This window comes from Heterodontus francisci, chromosome 13 (assembly GCF_036365525.1).
Source record: "Heterodontus francisci isolate sHetFra1 chromosome 13, sHetFra1.hap1, whole genome shotgun sequence".
NCBI lineage: Eukaryota > Metazoa > Chordata > Chondrichthyes > Heterodontiformes > Heterodontidae > Heterodontus > Heterodontus francisci.
The window spans coordinates 19,878,459-19,896,675 of NC_090383.1; the positions used below are offsets into that span (position 1 = coordinate 19,878,459).

At 45.4% G+C, this 18,217-nt stretch overlaps 1 protein-coding gene across 3 annotated transcripts in view; it reads right to left on the reverse strand.

The window, feature by feature from the left end:
- Positions 1-18,217, reverse strand: part of mthfd1l (methylenetetrahydrofolate dehydrogenase (NADP+ dependent) 1 like) — a 188,433-nt gene that overhangs the window by 118,660 nt on the left and 51,556 nt on the right. For all 3 annotated transcript variants that reach the window (XM_068044467.1, XM_068044468.1, XM_068044469.1), the window contains 7 exons: positions 14,430-14,527; positions 12,006-12,103; positions 11,645-11,818; positions 7,528-7,664; positions 5,764-5,810; positions 5,132-5,239; positions 3,958-4,032 (listed from right to left, as the gene is read on the reverse strand). In XM_068044467.1, the coding sequence (XP_067900568.1) occupies positions 3,958-4,032; positions 5,132-5,239; positions 5,764-5,810; positions 7,528-7,664; positions 11,645-11,818; positions 12,006-12,103; positions 14,430-14,527 (737 nt within the window). The remainder of the gene's footprint in view (positions 1-3,957; positions 4,033-5,131; positions 5,240-5,763; positions 5,811-7,527; positions 7,665-11,644; positions 11,819-12,005; positions 12,104-14,429; positions 14,528-18,217) is intronic.

Genomic DNA, 18,217 nt, shown 5'->3' on the forward strand with positions numbered 1-18,217 from the left:
GAAAATACAAGCCAGGGTGTGAGACAAGTCTAATCTGATGGGCCATACAACACGAGCCTAGGATATATTAACATGCAGTGGGTACAGATGGCCATTCAATCAGGTCATGTCTCTTCTGTATCTTAACTTCATTTACTCACCATGGCTCCCTTAACATCCATGCCTAACATGAACTTATCTAGCGTAGGTTTGAAATTTTCAATTGACCTTGACAACAGCTTTTTGGGAGAAAGCATTCCAGATTTCCACTAGCCTTTGAATGAAGAAGTGCTTCCTGACATCATCCCTGAATAGCCTAGCTCGAATTATAAGGTTGTGCCCCCTTGTCCTGGACTTCCCCCACCAGATGAAATAGTTTCTATCTACCTTACCAACTGCTTTGATCATCTCAAACACACGAATTCGATCACCGTTTAAGTTTCTACACTCAAGGGAATACAAGAGCACTTTATGCAACCTGTCCTCATAATTTAACCCTTTTAGCCCAGGTATCATTCTGGTAAATCTGCACTGTCCCCCCTCCTCCAAAGTCAATATATCCCACCTAGGAAAACCAATTCAGTTTAATTCACTGACACTAACCAAACACACTTTCACATGATGCTGTCAATCAGGCTACTTATCTGACGGCAAATTTACAAAGCACTGCAATCTCTACAGCGGGTTTCAAAAGGGTTCAAACATGACTTGCAAATCACTAAAATCTGATTAACAAGATCTTAATGGGAATTATTCACTTAAAACACACACGGGAATTTAAAAACATTTTTTTTTTTGCCATTGGTCTCCAGGATCCCCAGATGAAGGAAAACCATTTCTTTTCATAAAAGATTTATTGAGATGTATACATAAAGTAAAAAGGGTGGGGGATGGAACAAATTTAATTATTTCCTGATACAATCCAACGTCCGTCATTTTATTCAACTCCAATGTGGCAGAACTTGCTTGCAACATGAGCAGTACGCGGTTACATGCGTTGCTTTATCGCCATTTAGTTCCCCGTAGCAGGAAGGAATGGACTAACTTCTCCACCCAGCGAAAATCTCGCCCTTTCAGTCTCGGCGACCCCAGACTATTCACCACCAGGAGAGAGGCAGGGGAGACATTCAATGCCTGATCCCTCACTAACCGCAGCCTTCAGACACAAACATACCTTTCAGATCCCCTTCCCCACCACTGGCTTGACAACGTTAGCATTTCTTTATTTGTCTTTCGCCTTCAATGACAAAAACAACTGAACTTGGAGGCTGTTCCTTCAAGCTCAAAATAGGTAACCAGACTAAAGGCACTCCTTTAACGGGGGACAATATCTTTAAAATATTGACAGGCACAGGTCTTAGCTGCCGCCCAAGGGGCCTCAAACGCTTCATCCTGAATCGTCCTAGTCATGAATTATTACTCGCAGTGTAAAAAGTGCCATCTCTAATCTGCTCCTGGCTTATACCACTCAGGATATCAGCGTTCCTCCAACTCTGGCCATTTGCGTATCCAACTTTCACCATTTTACCACGGTCAGCTGTGCCTTCAGCTGTCTAGGCCCTAACCTCTGGAATTCCTTTCCAAAATCCCTCTGCCATTCTCCTCCTTTAAGATGCTCCTTAAAATCTACCCCTTTGACCAAGCTTTTGGTCACCTGTCCTAATAACTCATGTGGCTGTGTGTGAAATATTGTTTTGCTCCACTCTGATGAAGCCCCTTTGGGCATTTTACTAAGCTACAGGCGCTATATAAATGCAAGTTGGTGCTACTGCAGATTTCAAAATGTGGCGACTTTCAACTAAAGCCCAGAGTAAAAGTTGCAATGGTCATGCTGCTAAGCACAGTGCCTAAATCCTTCATTAACTCTGCATCATTGTCAAAGGACAGGCTGAAATTAAAGATCTGCGAGCAAAAGTACCAAAAAGGAAGTTATGCTAAATCTTTATCAATCACTTGTTAGGCCTCAGCTGGCTTACTGCATCCAATTCAGGACACGATACTTTGTCAAGGCCTTGGAGAGGGTACAGAGATTTACTAGAATGGTACCAATTCGGGACTTTAGTTGTGTGGAGAGACTGGAGAAGCTGGAGTTATTAATCGAGGTGTTCAATATTATGAAGGGTTTCGATTCAGTAGATAAGAGAGATACAGGAGGACATGGATTTAAGGTAATTGGCAAAAGAACCAAGGAGCAGTGAGGGAGAATTTATTTTTCAAAGTAACTCCTGACAACGCAGATCATGTGCAGAGTGATCACGGACGTCATCACTGCGTACTAACATTAGCCAGCTTGCCAGTATGAAGGCGTGCATGCGCGTGCTGACATCACCACGCAATGTTGCCCTCACCCTTAAACAGCCACCTCCATTCCTCCGAACGGTACCTCGCTCCCTCATGCCATCCCTGCTTCAATTACCGCTTCCCACCCCCACCCTCGGCCACTTGCTCCCCGTCTCGCTGTTGCCATCCCTCAGCCACTTGCTCCCACCACCCACTCGCTCCTGCCCTCACCACTTCCTCCAGGCCTCGCTGCTCTCCCCCCGCCCCCCCCCCATTCAGCCACTCACTCCCACCCTCGCCGCTTCCCCATGCGCACTCCCCCCCCCCCCCACCCATCGCTTCCCACTTCGACCGCTCACTCCCGACCATGCCCTTCCCCGCGGCCGATCGTTCCCTGCCGCGCCATCCAAAGAAGCAGCGGGAAGCGAGTCTCCGAAGCGCAAAGCGGGGAGCGAGGGGTGACAGGGCGACGCGGGAGCCAGTGGCCGAGAGGAGGGAAGCGGCACGGCCTGGAGCGAGTGGCCGGAGGGGGAGAAGCAGCGAGGCCGGGAGTGAGTGGCTGAGGGGAGGCAGTGGCGAGGCAGGAAGCAAGCAGTGAGCAGACGGGAGTGGCGAAGAGAAGCGCAATAGCAGGATGGAGCAGGGGACTGTTGGGGTGGGATGGAGGTGGCGACCGCAGCCATTGAGGTGATTTGGGTTTAATTTGTTTTTGTGATAAATTGAGCAGCGCCATCTTTATTACTGGCAGCTGCCCGAGACACCAGTTTGCGCATGTGCCAAGACTGTGCCACTTAGTGGTTGCGTTGTCAGCAAATGCAGGCTTTTTTTTTAAGTGTAGGGAGTTATGATGATCTAGAATGCACTGCTTGAAAGGGTGGTAGAAGCATATTCAATAGTAACTTTCAAAAGGAATGATATGCCGCAAAGGAGGGGCCGAAGGGCCTCCAGTGCTGTATGATTCGATGATATGTCAGGATATGTGGGGTTTATGCCTATGGCTTCCAATCCAACTGACTTTTAACCTCAGTCAGGGAGGTAGGCACTGAGCAACATTCAAATGCTATCCAAATGACAGCAATACAAAGACCTTCCTAGCAGTCGGTTCAAAGGCCTGGGAAAAATAGAAACAGGAGTTTCCATTGAGTCCCTCCAGCCTGTTCCGCCATTCAATTCTGAACCTCAACTTCATTTATCCGCCTTGGTCCTGTAACTTTAATAGCGTTGGTCAATAAAAATCTATCAATCTCTGTTTTGAGATTTCCAATGAATCTCAAACTTCAACTGCCTTTTGGGGGAAAAAGAATTTCAGATTTCCACTGCCCTTTCACTTGTACACCCTTTGTGTGAAGAAGTGCTTCCCAACATCACCCCGTAAGGGCCTAGTTCCAATTTTAAGGTTGTGCAGTCTTGCCATGGACTCCCCGCCCCACACTGGGGGTAACAGTTTCTCCCTATCCACACTATAACACATCAATTTGATCACCCTTGAATCTTCTATATTCAAGGGCACATAGCCTAACCTATACAACCTGTCCTCACAATTTAACCCTTTAAGCCCAGGCACCATTCCAAATAAACAGTTTGTCCCATGGCAGTTTAGAAAATGGAAGATTAAAATGAAAAAATAAATAAATAAATCGGGGTTTCGGGGCCGGGGGGGGTGGTGGGTGTTGATTGAAATAAAAATGCTGGACTTACCGTTAGCCGAGCAAGCTGGATGGGAGAAAAGTTCCGCTTTCCATTTATAGTGGGCACCAAACGATTATACAAAGCCTAAAAAAAAGACAGGAGTTAATACTTTCACTTGTACACTCCAATAATTTAATTGTCTTATCTTACATTATTCAGATTTACAAAGCTAACTCTTAAATATCCAGTCACAGACTAAGCTGCAGATCAAAAAAAGAAAGGTACCCGCATTTACGTGGCAACTTCACCATCTTAGGATGGCTCAAAGCACTTTACAGCCAATGAAGCACTTCTGAAGTATAATCACTGTTACAATGTCAACAGCTAATTTGCGCACAGCAAGCTCCCACAAACAGCAACTAAATAATAATCTGTGCATCTGTGTTATTGGTTGGGGGATAAATATTGGTCTGGAAACTAGGGAGAGCTTCCCTGCTCTTCTTTGAACAGTGCCACAGAATCTTTTACATCCACTCGAAAGGACAGACCGGGCCTCAGTTTAACATCTCATCCGAAAGACAGTGCAGCACTCCCTCAGGTCTGCACTGAAGCGATCAGCCTGAAGTTTGAAACTACAACTTTCTGACCCGGGGGTGAGCGTCCCACCAGTCAGCTCATACTGCCCAATGGAGAGGGGGTGAGAGGAAAAAACAAAGAGAGTTTTTTATTCATTCATGGGATGTGGACGTCACTGGCCAGGACAGCATTTATTGCCCATCCCGAATTGCCCTTGAGAAGGTGGTGGTGAGCTGCCTTCTTGAACCGCTGCATTCCCTGTAGGGTAGGTACGCCCACAGTGTTTTTAGGAAGGAAGCTTCAGGATTTTGACCCAGTGAAAGAATGGCAATATAGTTCCAAGTCAGGATGGTGTGCGGCTTGGAGGGGAACTTGCAGGTGGTGCTGTTCCCATGCATCTGCTGCCCTTGTCCTTCTAGGTGGTAGAGGTCGCAGGTTTGGAAGGTGCTGTCTAAGGAGCTTTGGTGCGTTGCTGCAGTGCATCTTGTAGATGGTACACACTGCGCTGCCACTGTGCATCGGTAGTGGAGGGAGTGAATGTTTGTGGATGGGGTGCCAATCAAGTCTGAACCTCCGGAAGAGTTAATAGACTGAGAGTTCATCCAGCTCCCCCACAATGGAACTAAGCCCCTTTCAGAAAACGAGTACCTGCAATTCTCCAGCTCACCTGGTCTGACTGAGTGCCTTCATGCAGAATTCTGGCATCTATAGCAGCTGCCAACAAGTTATTCGCTGCTGTAATTGCATGAATGTCCCCGGTTAGATGAAGGTTAAACTGCAATTTGAAAAAAAGTGGTCAGAAGTCATTACAGAAACTGTTCTTAATATTGAATGAAATGGATCAAAAATGCGGTATTTAAAAAGCTGCATTTAACCAGATTCATTTTTTGCACTGAACTGTTGCCTTTGCACGGTGTCATGTCCAAGCTAACTGACTCTCATCAACTACAAAGCCAAATGTTAGTAACACTAGCAAGAATCCAACAACAAATTCAGGAGAAATTTCTGTATTCAGAGAGTGGTGAGAATGTGGAAGTTGCTACCATGTGGAGTGGTTGCAATGAATAGTATAGATACATTTAAGGGGAAGCTAGATAAATTAATGAGGAAGAAATGAATAGAAGGATATGCTGATAGGGTGAGATGAAATAAGGGGTGGAGCATAAACATTGACATAAACTGAGCGAGTCCAATGGCCTGTCACTATGCTGTAAATTCTATGTAATATATGCAAATCTGTTGTGAGTAAAGGAGACCAGCCCATTGGCAGCTGAAATTGTTTAATTTCTGTTCTCTTACCTCTTCCATAGGGATGACCTGAGCATATCCACCTCCAGCAGCCCCACCTGTTCAAGGACAATCATTGCTTTAGTTATACAGAATCTCAATACAGATTCCCATTTGCTCAACATTACACTGTAGTGTAGTGCTTATATTACTGGTCTAGTAATCCAGAGACCTGGATTGATAATTCAGAGAACAACGCAAATGATCATTTGAATTTACTTTCTTTTAAATCTGGAAATAAGAAGGTGGTGTCAGTAAACGTGACCATGAAGCTGCTGCATTGTCGTAAAAACCCAACTGTTTCACTAATGTCCTTTAGGGAAGCAAATCTGCTGTCCTTACCCAGTCTGGCCTACATGTGACACCAGTCCAAAACCAGCACTGCTGACCTTTAAATGCCCTCTCTAGACATCTAACAAAAGTTGCGTCAAACTGCTATAGTGGTTCAAGAAGGTGGCCTGCCAACCTTGTTCTAATGTAGGAAACACAGTAGCCGATGTTTGCACAGCAAGATCCCACAAACAGCCAAGAAATAAACAAAAATCATTTTTATTCTTTCAAGGGATGGTGGGCGTCACTGGCAAGGCCAGTATTTCTTGGCCATCCCTAACTGCCCTTGAGAAGGTGGTGAGCTGCCTTCTTGAACCGCTACAGCCCATCTGCTGTGGATACACCAACAGTGCTGAGAAGGGAGGACATTCCAGGATTTTGACCCAGCGAGAGTGAAGGAACGGTGATATAGTTCCAAGTCAGGATGGCATGTGACTTGGAAGGGAATTTGCAGGTTGTGGTTTTCCCATGTATCTGCTGCCCTTTTCCTTCTAGGTGGTAGAGGTCATGGGTTTGGAAGGTGCTAAGAAGCCTTGGTACGTTGCTTCAGTGCATCTTGTAGATGGTACACACTGCTGCCACTGTGCGCCAGTGATAGAGGGGGTGAATGCTGGAGGTGGTGGATGGGGTGCCAATCAAGCGGGCTGCTTTGTCCTGGATGGTGTCGAGCTTCCTGAGTATTGTTGGAGCTGCACCCATCCAGGCAAGTGGAAAGTATTCCATCACACTCCTGACATGTGCCTTGTAGATGGTGGACAGGCACTGGGGAGTCAAGAGGTGGGTTACTTGCCACAGAATTCCCAGTATCTGACCTGCTCTTGTAGCCACTGTATTTGTATGGCTGGTCCAGTTCAGTTTCTGGTCAATGGTAACCCCAGGATGTTGGTGATGCTGGTTGGTAGATAAATATTGTCCAAAACACTGGGGAGAATAGCACTGCTGCTCTTCAAATAATGCCATGGGATCTCTTATGTCCATCTGAGGGGGGTCTCAGGTGGGGCCCCAGTTTAATACGTCATCCAAAAGACAACACCTCTGGCAGTTCAGCATTCGCTTAGTGCTGCACTGGAGTGCCAGCCTGGATTTGGTGCTCAAGTCTCTGGAGTGGAGCTTGAAACCACAACTGTCTGACTCAGAGGCGAGTGTGCACTACAAACTGAACCAATCCAGACACTATTGAGATACTGAGCGTCAATTTGATTTCTTTTCAAAGAGCAAAGAAAAAAAACTAATTTGTGAACCAATAGAACCACAGTGGTTACTCCAAAAGTAAAATTCTCCTGAAACATTAAAGGTGAAAAGAAACAGTCAAAGGAAGTGTTGCTGTAAGTATTATCCAGATTTGATCCACTTGTGCCTGTCTGGTGAAGGAACAATTTCACATAATTTGTTCAATAAATGAGATGAATATACTCAACTACTTAGTTGAAGTTTTAAGCTGGTTACCTTTAACACCAAACGTTGGCCCCTGAGATGGCTGTCTCACACAAGCAAAGGCATTAACACCGAGATGGGCAGCTAGTGCTTGAACCAATCCAATTGTCACTGTACTCTTCCCCTCCCCCAGAGGAGTTGGTGTAATTCTGTAAAGACCACAGCAGGGAAAGGTTACTCTTGCACTCTGCAAGATGACCAATTACAGCAGTGAAAGGCTAGATGATGTACCTCTGTTTAAAAAGGGAGTGAAGGATAGACCGAATAATTACAGGCCAGTCAGTCTAACCTCAGTAGTGGGCAAATTATTGGAATCTATTCTGAGAGATTGGATAAACTGTCACTTAGAAAGGCACAGGTTAATCAAGGATAGTCAGCATGGATTTGTTAAGGGATGATCTTGTTTGACCAAATTGATCGAATTTTTTGAAGAGGTAACAAGGAAGATAGATGAGGCTAGTGCAGTTGATGTGGTCTACATGGATTTTAGCAAGGCTTTTGACAAGGTCCCATGAGGCAGACTGGTTAAAAAAAAATCCCATGGGATCCAGGGAAATGCAGCAAGGTGGATACAAAATTGACTCAGTGGCACGAAACAAAGGGTAATTGTTGACGGCTGTTTTAGCAACTGGAGGGCTGTTTCCAATGGCATTTCGCAGGGCTCAGTACTGGGTCCCCTGTTTTTCGTGGTATATATTATCAATTTGGACATAAATGTAGGGGGCATGATCAAGAAGTTTGCGTGACAACACAAAGATTGGCCATGTGGTAGATAGCGAGGAGGATAGCTGTAGGCTACAGAAAGATATTGATGGTCTGGTCAGATGGGCAGAAAAGTGGCAAATGGAATTCAACCTGGAGAAGTGTGAGGTGATGCATTTGGGGAGGTCAAACAAGGCAAAGGAATACATGATTAATGGGAAAATACTGAAGTATAGAGGAAGTTAGGGGACCTTGGATTGAATGTCCACAGATCCCTGAAGGTAGCAGGACAGGTCGATAAGGTGGTTAAGAAGGCATGTGGAATCCTTTCTTTTATTAGCCAAGGTATAGAATACAAGAGCAGGGAGGTTATGCTGGAACTGTATAACTCATTGGTTAGATCACAACTTGAGTACTGTGTGCAGTTCTGGTCACCTCATTACAGAAAGGATGTAATTGCACTAGAGAGGGTACAGAGGATATTTACAAGGATGTTGCCAGGCAGGATTGGACAAATGCAGCTATGAGGAAAGATTGGATAGGCTGGGGTTGCTCTCCTTGGAATACAGAAGGCTGAGGGGAGATCTGATTGAAATGTACAAAATTTTTTGGGGCCTGGATAGAGTGGAGGTGAAGGGTCTATTCACCTTAGCAGAGAGGTCACTGACAAGGGGGCAGAGATTTAAAGTGATTGGTAGAAAGATTACAGGGGAGATGGTCTGGAACTCACTGCCTGAAAGGGTAGTTGAGGCAGAGACCCTCAACTCATTCAAAAGGAGTCTGGGTATGCACCTCAAGTTCCATAAGCTGCAGGGCTACAGACCAAATGCTGGAAGTTGGAATTAGAACAGGTGGATCGTTTTTCAGCCGGCATAGATACAATGGGTCAAGTGACCTCTTTCTGTGCCTTAAAATTTCTATGATTCTCTGTTGACTTGTGTGTGAGATACATCCGGTGAAATCACTTCGATGCCTCTTCTGCATGACTCCTTCACTCTAGCTGCGGGGAGTTATGCAGCGCTGAAGTAGTGTATAACATGGTTCTCAGTCAAGAGCAAAGGAGGGCAGAATTAGCAGGCTGCAGTCATTAATTTCTAAGCATGAGAGAGGGAGAGAAAGAGAGAGAAGAAAACAAGAATCCAGAGACTTGCGCACCAGTTTTCAAAGCAAAAACTTCACTCAGGCAGGTATTAGGAGGAGATACCACCCTACCTCCCTAACATGTTCTGAAGCTCTTCGATTACAACAGCCCGAGAAGCAAATAAGTGCCCAATTCACAAATACAAGGAACGAAAGGAGCAACAATGAACCCCCAGCACTTTACGTACCCCAGAATCAGCAGTGAAGCTGGTGAGCAATCAGTTCAAGACTGACCAATTTTAAAACTTTTTTTTTTACTTTAATGGCAGGATTCTGCCAAAACTGACCTCTAATAACTTACTCGCGTAAGCTTTAAATTGCCGCTCGCGTTGGTATTTTGAGACAGCCACAAACAGAAACACAGCACTAGAAGGTGTCATGTGAACTTATGGTGCCAATTCAGCCAAATCTGGTCTTCTACCTCTCCACCCCCCAGCCCGAAGACCTTAGCTCCGCCCATTGCTCACAACCATCTTGCTACCTCGAGCTTGCATTTATATGGGATGTTATCATGTCGTCAGGTTGCACAAAAGTACTTGGCACCCAGTTTTATAATGGGTGCGTTGAGGCTAGCCATGCCTTTGTTACCTGTGGACCTGACTACTCCAATGCACTCCTGGCTTGTCTCCCACATTCTACCCTGGAGGTTATCCAAAACTGTGCTGCCGGTGTTCTTAACTCACACCAAATCCTGTTCAACCATCACCCCTGTGCTCGCTGGGCTACATTGGCTCCCAGGTAAACAACACCTCGGTCTTAAAATTCTCACCCTTGCTTTCAAATGCCTCCGTGGCCTCACCCCTCCCTATCACTGTAATCGCCCACAACCCTCAGAGATCTACACTCTTCTAATTCTGGCCCCTTGAGCATCCCTGATTTTAATCACTCCACCATTGATGGCTGTGCCTTCAGCTGCCTAGGTCTCAAGCTCTGGAATTCCCTCCCTAAAACCTTTCTGCCTCTCAAACTTGCTTTCTTCCTTTAAGACACTCCTTAAGACCTACCTCATTAGCCAAGGGGTCAACTAGGGGCGGCACAGTGGCGCAGTGGTTAGCACCGCAGCCTCACAGCTCCAGCGACCCAGTTCAATCCTGGGTACTGCCTGTGTGGAGTTTGCAAGTTCTCCCTGTGTCTGCGTGGGTTTCCTCCGGGTGCTCCGGTTTCCTCCCACATGCCAAAGACTTGCAGGTTGATAGGTAAATTGGCCATTATAAATTGCCCTTAGTATAGGTAGGTGGCAGGGAAATATAGGGATAGGTGGGGATGTGGTAGGAATATGGGATTAGTGTAGGATTAGTATAAATGGGTGGTTGATGGTCGGCACAGACTTGGTTGGCCAAAGGGCCTGTTTCAGTGCTGTATCTCTAATCAATTAATCAATCAAAAACTGCCCTAATATCACCTTACGGGACATTATTTTGTAATGCTTCTGTGAAGCACGTTAGGAGGTTTTATTACATTAAGTGTGCTACATAAGTCGCTGTCGAATTACAGGGTAGCTCTATTACCATGTTCTACTATATGACAATGCTCCTTCTGCGTGGTGACTTTTTGCCCACTTGTTGCCAGCTCTTCTTTGACCTTCAGCTTTATTTAAACTGCAGTCAGTACAATCTGTAGCCCCACATCATTTAGAGGGGTGCGTGAAACACCTTCGGAGGTACAAACCAATGAGCAAGTGTAGTCATTTCTGCCCAAAATAAATGGACTACTTAAAACATTATAACCAGCAACTTTGAAACCGATGTTAATTCGTGTGGCGAATGGTTATCGCTTTTTAGCTAATATAAGAAACTAACCATTTCACAGAAACAGCCTATTCAGCCCAACTCATTCATTCCAGTGTTTATTCCTCCCACCTTAGTTCATCTAACCCTATCAGCATATCTTTCTATTTGTTTCTCCTCTATGTACTTATCTAACTTTCCCTTAAATACATCTATGATAGCGAGTTCCACATTCTTACCACTCTTAAGTAAATAAGTTTCCCCTTAATTTGTTATTGGATTTAACGACTCTCATATTTATGGGCTGTAGCTTTGGACTCACCCACAAGTGGGAACATCTCGATGTCTACCCTGCTGAGCCCCTTCATAATTTTAAAGGCTCCTATCAGGTTACCTCTCAGTCCTTTCCAGAAAAAAAGCCCAGCCTGTTCCATCTTTCCCGAGATATTTAAGTGGTGAGGACTGTACTATAGAAGCAATAACAATGAATCTGAGAAAATAATGTATACAAAAAAAGATTTAATACCAACGAGTATTAAAACGAAATAAAATGTTCCTACCCAGCAACCAACACGTATTTTCCATCCGGCTGTTCCTGGAGTCTGTCCAAGGGAGATAGTTTGACTTTTGCTTTATTGCATCCATAGGCTTCTATTTCTGTCAGATGCAGGCCGACCTCTTTGGCCAGGACGCCAATCGCTTTTGGAGTCTGCGCTCTGGATATCTCAATGTCACTGAAAACATTTTGAGCGAAGGATTCAGACCAGCAAATGAGTTCTCATTAATACCCAGCGTGTGTGCATGCGCACACACACAAGAAACAAGTACTTCCAACACGTAGTCCTATCTACCCAGTACCGGTTAACGTTGCATCAAGCCACACCACAGGGGCGGAAGGTAAAATGAGTTTTGCTTGCTTACCTGGGGACAGGTGAGATGGGCTGCAATTTGAGAGGCCGAAGGTTCCATTTCTTGTGCTGTTGCTGCTTCAGCCATCTGGTGCTGCTTTCGACTGTATTCTGTGCAAAGTATACCAATAATTAACAATATTCACAGGCTAAGAACACACAATGAGCCCGACAGTTTAAAAACGGGGCTCACAGTTACGCCGATCATCTCCAAAACCTTTTAGCATGCCATTTATGAAAAGGTGAAGTCCGTCTTTTTGACGTGTAGTACAGGACATCCTAAAACACCAGGAATGTACATTTATATAGCACTTGAACAAAGCAAGGCTTGCCATGGTCTTCACAGGAGCCTGATCAGACAAATCCGACACTGAGCCCCATAGAGAGATATTTGGCCAGGTGACCAAAAGCTTGGTCACACAGATAGGTTTTAGGAGCAACTTAAAGGAGGAGAGGTTTAGGGAGGAAATTCCAGAGCTTAGGGTCCAGGCAGCTGTATGCACGGCCGCCAAATGGTAATGCGATTAAAATCGGGGATGTGCAATAGGCCGGAACTGGAAGCGTGCCAAGCTCTCGGAAGGTTGCAGAGCTGGAGGTGGTTACAGGGGGATTTGAAAACAAGAACGAGAAATTTTTAGGATGGAAGTGTCGCCAGGACAGGAGACATGTAGGTCAGCGAGCACAGGGATGATGGGTGATCCTACTTGTTGGTTGTCTTGCTGCAAGTGGGTTTTATATCAAAAGGCATTACAGAAGGCGGGGAACCACACTGACAATCTAACCAAGGGTAACCAAGAAAAATCGGAACATAGAAACAGGGAGTAGGCCATTCAGCCCGTTGAGCCTGCTCCACCATTCAATGAGAACATCCACCTCAATGTCACTTTCCTGTGCTATCCCCATATCCCTTGATGTCATTAGTACCCTGATATCCATCGAGCTCAGTCTTGAACATGCTCAATGACTGAGTTTCCACAGCCCTCTGGGTTAGAGAATTCTACAGATTCACCACTGTTTGAGTGAAGAAATTCCTCCTCATCTCAGTCTTAAATGGTCTACCCCTTATTCTGAGACTGTGTCCCCTGGTTCTAGACTCAGCAGCCAGGGGGAAACAACCTATCCACATCTACCCTGCATGCCCTGTAAGAATTTTGTAAGTTTCAAAGCGATCACTTCTCATTCTTCAAAACTCTAGAGAATACAGGCCCAGCTTCCTCATGAAAAGTCAGCTGCCCAACACAACACTTTAGAACCAAGTGAATGCCTTTATGTTTTTCAAATTAAACACAATGAGACAACAGGATTCAGACATCAGGAGCATCCCACAGTAAAGAGTATGGACACAATAACCTCTTGTTAAAAGGTGCTTTAAACTGTACCTTCCATTCTTTGTTTGGTCACAAGTATTCCCCAAACTGACTTGATTTTAAGAATCAAAAAATGAAACCTGCAGCTGATGCATAGCACGTGTTGTAGTTTTCTTGTATTACGGGTGTTACATTACAGATTAGAGCTGAGTCAGACACTGTGTCATGTCCTTTGGGTGACGTTATCAACGGAATTTAATTTCTCCCAGCTGATGGGATTAAAAGATGGCAGGATCCCAAAAGAAATGAGAACAGATATGCAGTCCTAATAATCAGATATAGGAGCAAGAAAAGACCATTCGGCCCCTTGAACCTGTTCCACCATTCAATTAGATTGTGGTTGATCTGTGTATTATCTCCATTTATCCACCCTGGATCCGTAACCCCGACTTAGCAAAATTAAATCAAGCTAAGTTTGAAATTTTCAATTGACCTAGCCTCGATAACTTTGTGGAAGGTGAGTGGAGAGTTCCTGCTTTCCACTACCCTTTGTGTGAAGAAGTGCTTCCTGACATCACCCTTGAACAGCCTAGCTTTAATTCTAAGATTATGGCCTCTTGTTCTGGACTACCCCGCCAGAGGAAATAGTTTCTCTTTCTACCCTATCAATTTCTTTAAACACCTTAATTAGATCACCCCTTAATCTTCTATACTGAAGGAAATACAAGCCTAGTCTTTGCAACTTGTCCTCATAATTTAACCCTTTTAGTTACAGTAACATTATAGTCGATCTGCGCTACACCCCTGCCAAAGCCAATATATTCCTGGAGGTGAGGAACAAAGCAACCTGGGTTGCAGCTTTTAATGTCGAAGGTCATACTCTCCTTGTATCAAATAGAGTGAACAACTGTGATTATTTTTTCAAAAAAACTCTAGAAATGGTCTCCTATTCTGCAAACAGTTATTTCAGACAATGGTACTTAGTGATACTGGTTTAGTAAGTACATGCATCACAGTGATGGAGAAAAGGCTTCATGCTCTCATTTCTGTAGCCTCTGAAATTGTAAGACAGAGAACTGCAAGCAAAGAGCCCCCTGACCCAGGTACTGGAGATCTAAACTTTGTCCAACCTTGATCTGCATAGCTGCTTTCAGGGGTCCGATTCCGTTAAGCAAGGATCCAGGTTCATTTTGCTGGAAATCTTGGTGACTGGAGGTCGAATTAAAAGCTGCAGTTGGAACAAAGCACAAAACGGGTCAGTCGGCTATGCACTCAAAACATAAAATGCTCATCCTGAAAGCCCTGCAATTACCTATTAATGAGAATCAAATCTAACTTCTGAGGGAACGAGCCTCTCAACAGAACTGTTGTTATTCACCTAAAGTGACTGCTCCGTTCCAGGAGTCAGTTTGCAAGCATTTTAGGAAAAAAAAGCAACTAAGACCAAAACCACCAAAATTCAAACATCTGTTTTCAAATTTTTCCTGCACTCTTACCATAAATACCATAAAGGCAGTTCTCCAAGCTCGTGTGTTTTCTTAGGGTTAAGAATGCCACTACCTCTGAACATTCACCTGCTTTTACAAACAGCATCAGGGATACAAGTCAGCCATAGGTTACTAGTAACACTCTAGGCCCCGAGTTGATTGGAATGAGGGCTGAACCCACAACCTGAGACTTGAGCACATACTCTAAGCTGACGCTCCACTGCAGTACTGAGGGAGTGCTGCACTGGCAGTGCTGTCTTTCGGATGAAATGTTAAACATAGGTCCAGTTTGTCCTCTTAGGGGGAGGTAAAACGTCCCATGACACTTGTCAAAGAAGAGCTGGGGAGTTTGCCCTAGTGTCCTGGCCAATAGTTATCCCTCAATCAACAGCACAAAAGCAGATGATCTGGCCATTATCTCATTGCTGTTTGTGGGTCCTTGATATATGACCAGAAATAGGCCATTCGGCCCAACCAGACCATGCCGGCGTTAATACACCACTCGAGTCTTCTCCCGCTTTTCCTCAACTACATCTATCATAACCCTTTAGACCCTTGTCCGTCGTATGCTTGTCTAGCTTCCCCCAAATGTGTCAGTCTTTAACCACTCCCTGAGGTTTCCACATTTTCAGCACTCTCTAAGCAGCTTCTTCTGAATTCCTACTGGATTTCTTGTTGACTATTTTATACTGATGGCTCCAGCTTTGCTCTTTTCCACAAGTGCTCATAATCCACATTCTCTCATAACCCACTCTACCAAAACCTTTCATAAATTTAAAGACCTCTATTAGGTCACCCCTCAAGGAAATGAGACCCAGCCTGTTCATTCTACCCTGATATGTAGACCCACGCATTTCTGGTATCATATTTGTAAATCTTCTCTGCACCCTTTCCAATGCCTCAATATCCTTTCCATAATATTGCAACCAGAACTGCCCCTAATATTCTAAGTGTGATCTAACCAATGTTCAAGACAAGTTTAGCATAACTTCCCTAATTTTCAATTCTATCCCTCTAGAAATAAAGCCTAGTGCTTGGTTCGCGTTTTTTAAATGACCTTGCTAACCTGTGGCACAACTTTTAGTGATTGGTGTATTTGTACTCAGATTCCTTTGTTTCTCTACCTCACCGAGATTCTCACCTTTCAAGTACTAAGTGAACTCCCTATCCTTCCAACCAAAATGTACTATCTCACATTTGTTTTTTTTAATTCATTCATGGGATGTGGGCGTCACTGGCTATGCCAGCATTTACTGCCCATCCCTAATTGCCCTTGAGAAGGTGGCGGTGAGCTGCCTTCTTGAACCACTGCAGTCCATTTGGGGTAGGTACACCCACAGTGCTGTTAGGAAGGGAGTTCCAGGATTTTGACCCAGCGACAGCGAAGGAACAGCGATATAGTTCCAAGTCAGGATGGTGTGTGACTTGGAGGGGAACTTGCAGGTGGTGGTGTTCCTATGTATTTGCTGCCCTTGTCCTTCTAGTTGGTAGAGGTTGTGGGTTTGGAAGGTGCTGTCGAAGGAGCCTTGGTGCATTGCTGCAGTGCATCTTGTAGATGGTACACACTGCTGCTACTGTGCGTCGGTGGGGGAGGAAGTGAATGTTTGTAGATGGGGTGCCAATCAAGCGGGCTGCTTTGTCCTGGATGGTGTCGAGCTTCTTGAGTGTTGTTGGAACTGCACCCATCCAGACAAGTGGAGAGTATTCCATCACACTCCTGACTTGTGCCTTGTAGATGGTGGACAGGCTTTGGGGAGTCAGGAGGTGAGTTACTCGCCTCAGGATTCCTAGCCTCTGACCTGCTATTGTAGCCACGGTATTTATATGGCTACTCCAGTTCAGTTTCTGGCCAATGGTAACCCCCAGGATGTTGATAGTGGGGGATTCAGCAATGGTAATGCCATTGAATGTCAAGGGGAGACGGTTAGATTCTCTCTTGTTGGAGATGGTCATTGCCTGGCACTTGTGTGGCACGAATGTTACTTGCCACTTATCAGCCCAAGCCTGGATATTGTCCAGGTTTTGCTGCATTTCTACACTGTGCAGTCATCAGCAAACATCCCCACTTCTGACCTTATGATTGAAGGAAGGTCATTGATGAAGCAGCTGAAGATGGTTGGGTTTAGGACAACTACCCTGAGGAACTCCTGCAGTGATGTCCTGGAGCTCAGATGATTGATCTCCAACAACCACAACCATCTTCCTTTGCGCTAGGTATGACTCCAGCCAGCGGAGGGATTTCCCCCCGATTTCCATTGACCTCAGTTTTGCTAGGGCTCCTTGATGCCATACTCTGTCAAATGCTGCCTTGATGTCAAGGGCAGTCACTCCCACCTCACCTCTGGAGTTCAGCTCTTTTGTCCATGTTTGAACCAAGGCAGTAATGAGGTCAGGAGCTGAGTGGCCCTGGCGGAACCCAAACTGAGCGTCACTGAGCAGGTTATTGCTAAGCAAGTGTCACTTGATGGCACTGTTGATGACACCTTCCATCACTTTACTGATGATTGAGAGTAGGCTGATGGAGCAATAATTGGCCGGGTTGGACTTGTCCTACTTTTTGTGTACAGGACATACCTGGGCAATTTTCCACATTGCAGGGTAGATGCCAGTGTTGTAGCTGTACTGAAACAGCTTGGCTAGGGGCGCGGCAAGTTCCGGAGCACAGGTCTTCAGTATTATTGCTGGAATATTGTCAGGGCCCATAGCTTTTGCAGTATCCAGTGCCTTCAGTCGTTTCTTGATATCACGCGGAGTGAATCAAATTGGCTGAAGTCTGGCATCTGTGATGCTGGGGACTTCAGGAGGAGGCCGAAATGGATCATCAACTCAGCACTTCTGGCTGAAGATTGTTGCAAATGCTTCAGCCTTATCTTTCGCACTGATGTGCTGGGCTCCCCCATCATTGAGGATGGGGATATTTGTGGAGCCACCTCCTCCAGTTAGTTGTTTAATTGTCCACCACCATTCACGGCTGGATGTGGCAGGACTGCACAGCTTAGATGTGATCCATTGGTTATGGGATCGCTTAGCTCTGTCTATCGCATGCTGCTTACGCAGTTTGACATGCAAGTAGTCCTGGGTTGCAGCTTCACCAGGTTGACATCTCATTTTGAGGTATGCCTGGTGCTGCTCCTGGCATGCCCTCCTGCACTCTTCATTGAACTAGGGTTGGTCTCCTGGCTTGATGGTAATGGTAGAGTGGGGGATATGCCGGGCCATGAGGTTACAGATTGTGGATGAGTACAATTCTGCTGCTGCTAATGGCGGCCCACAGCGCCTCATGGATGCCCAGTTTTGCATTGCTAGATCTGTTCGAAATCTATCCCATTTAGCACGGTGATAGTGCCATACAACACGACGGACGGTATCCTCAATGTGAAGGCAGGACCGTCTCCACAAGTATTATGCGGTGGTCACTCCTACCAATACTG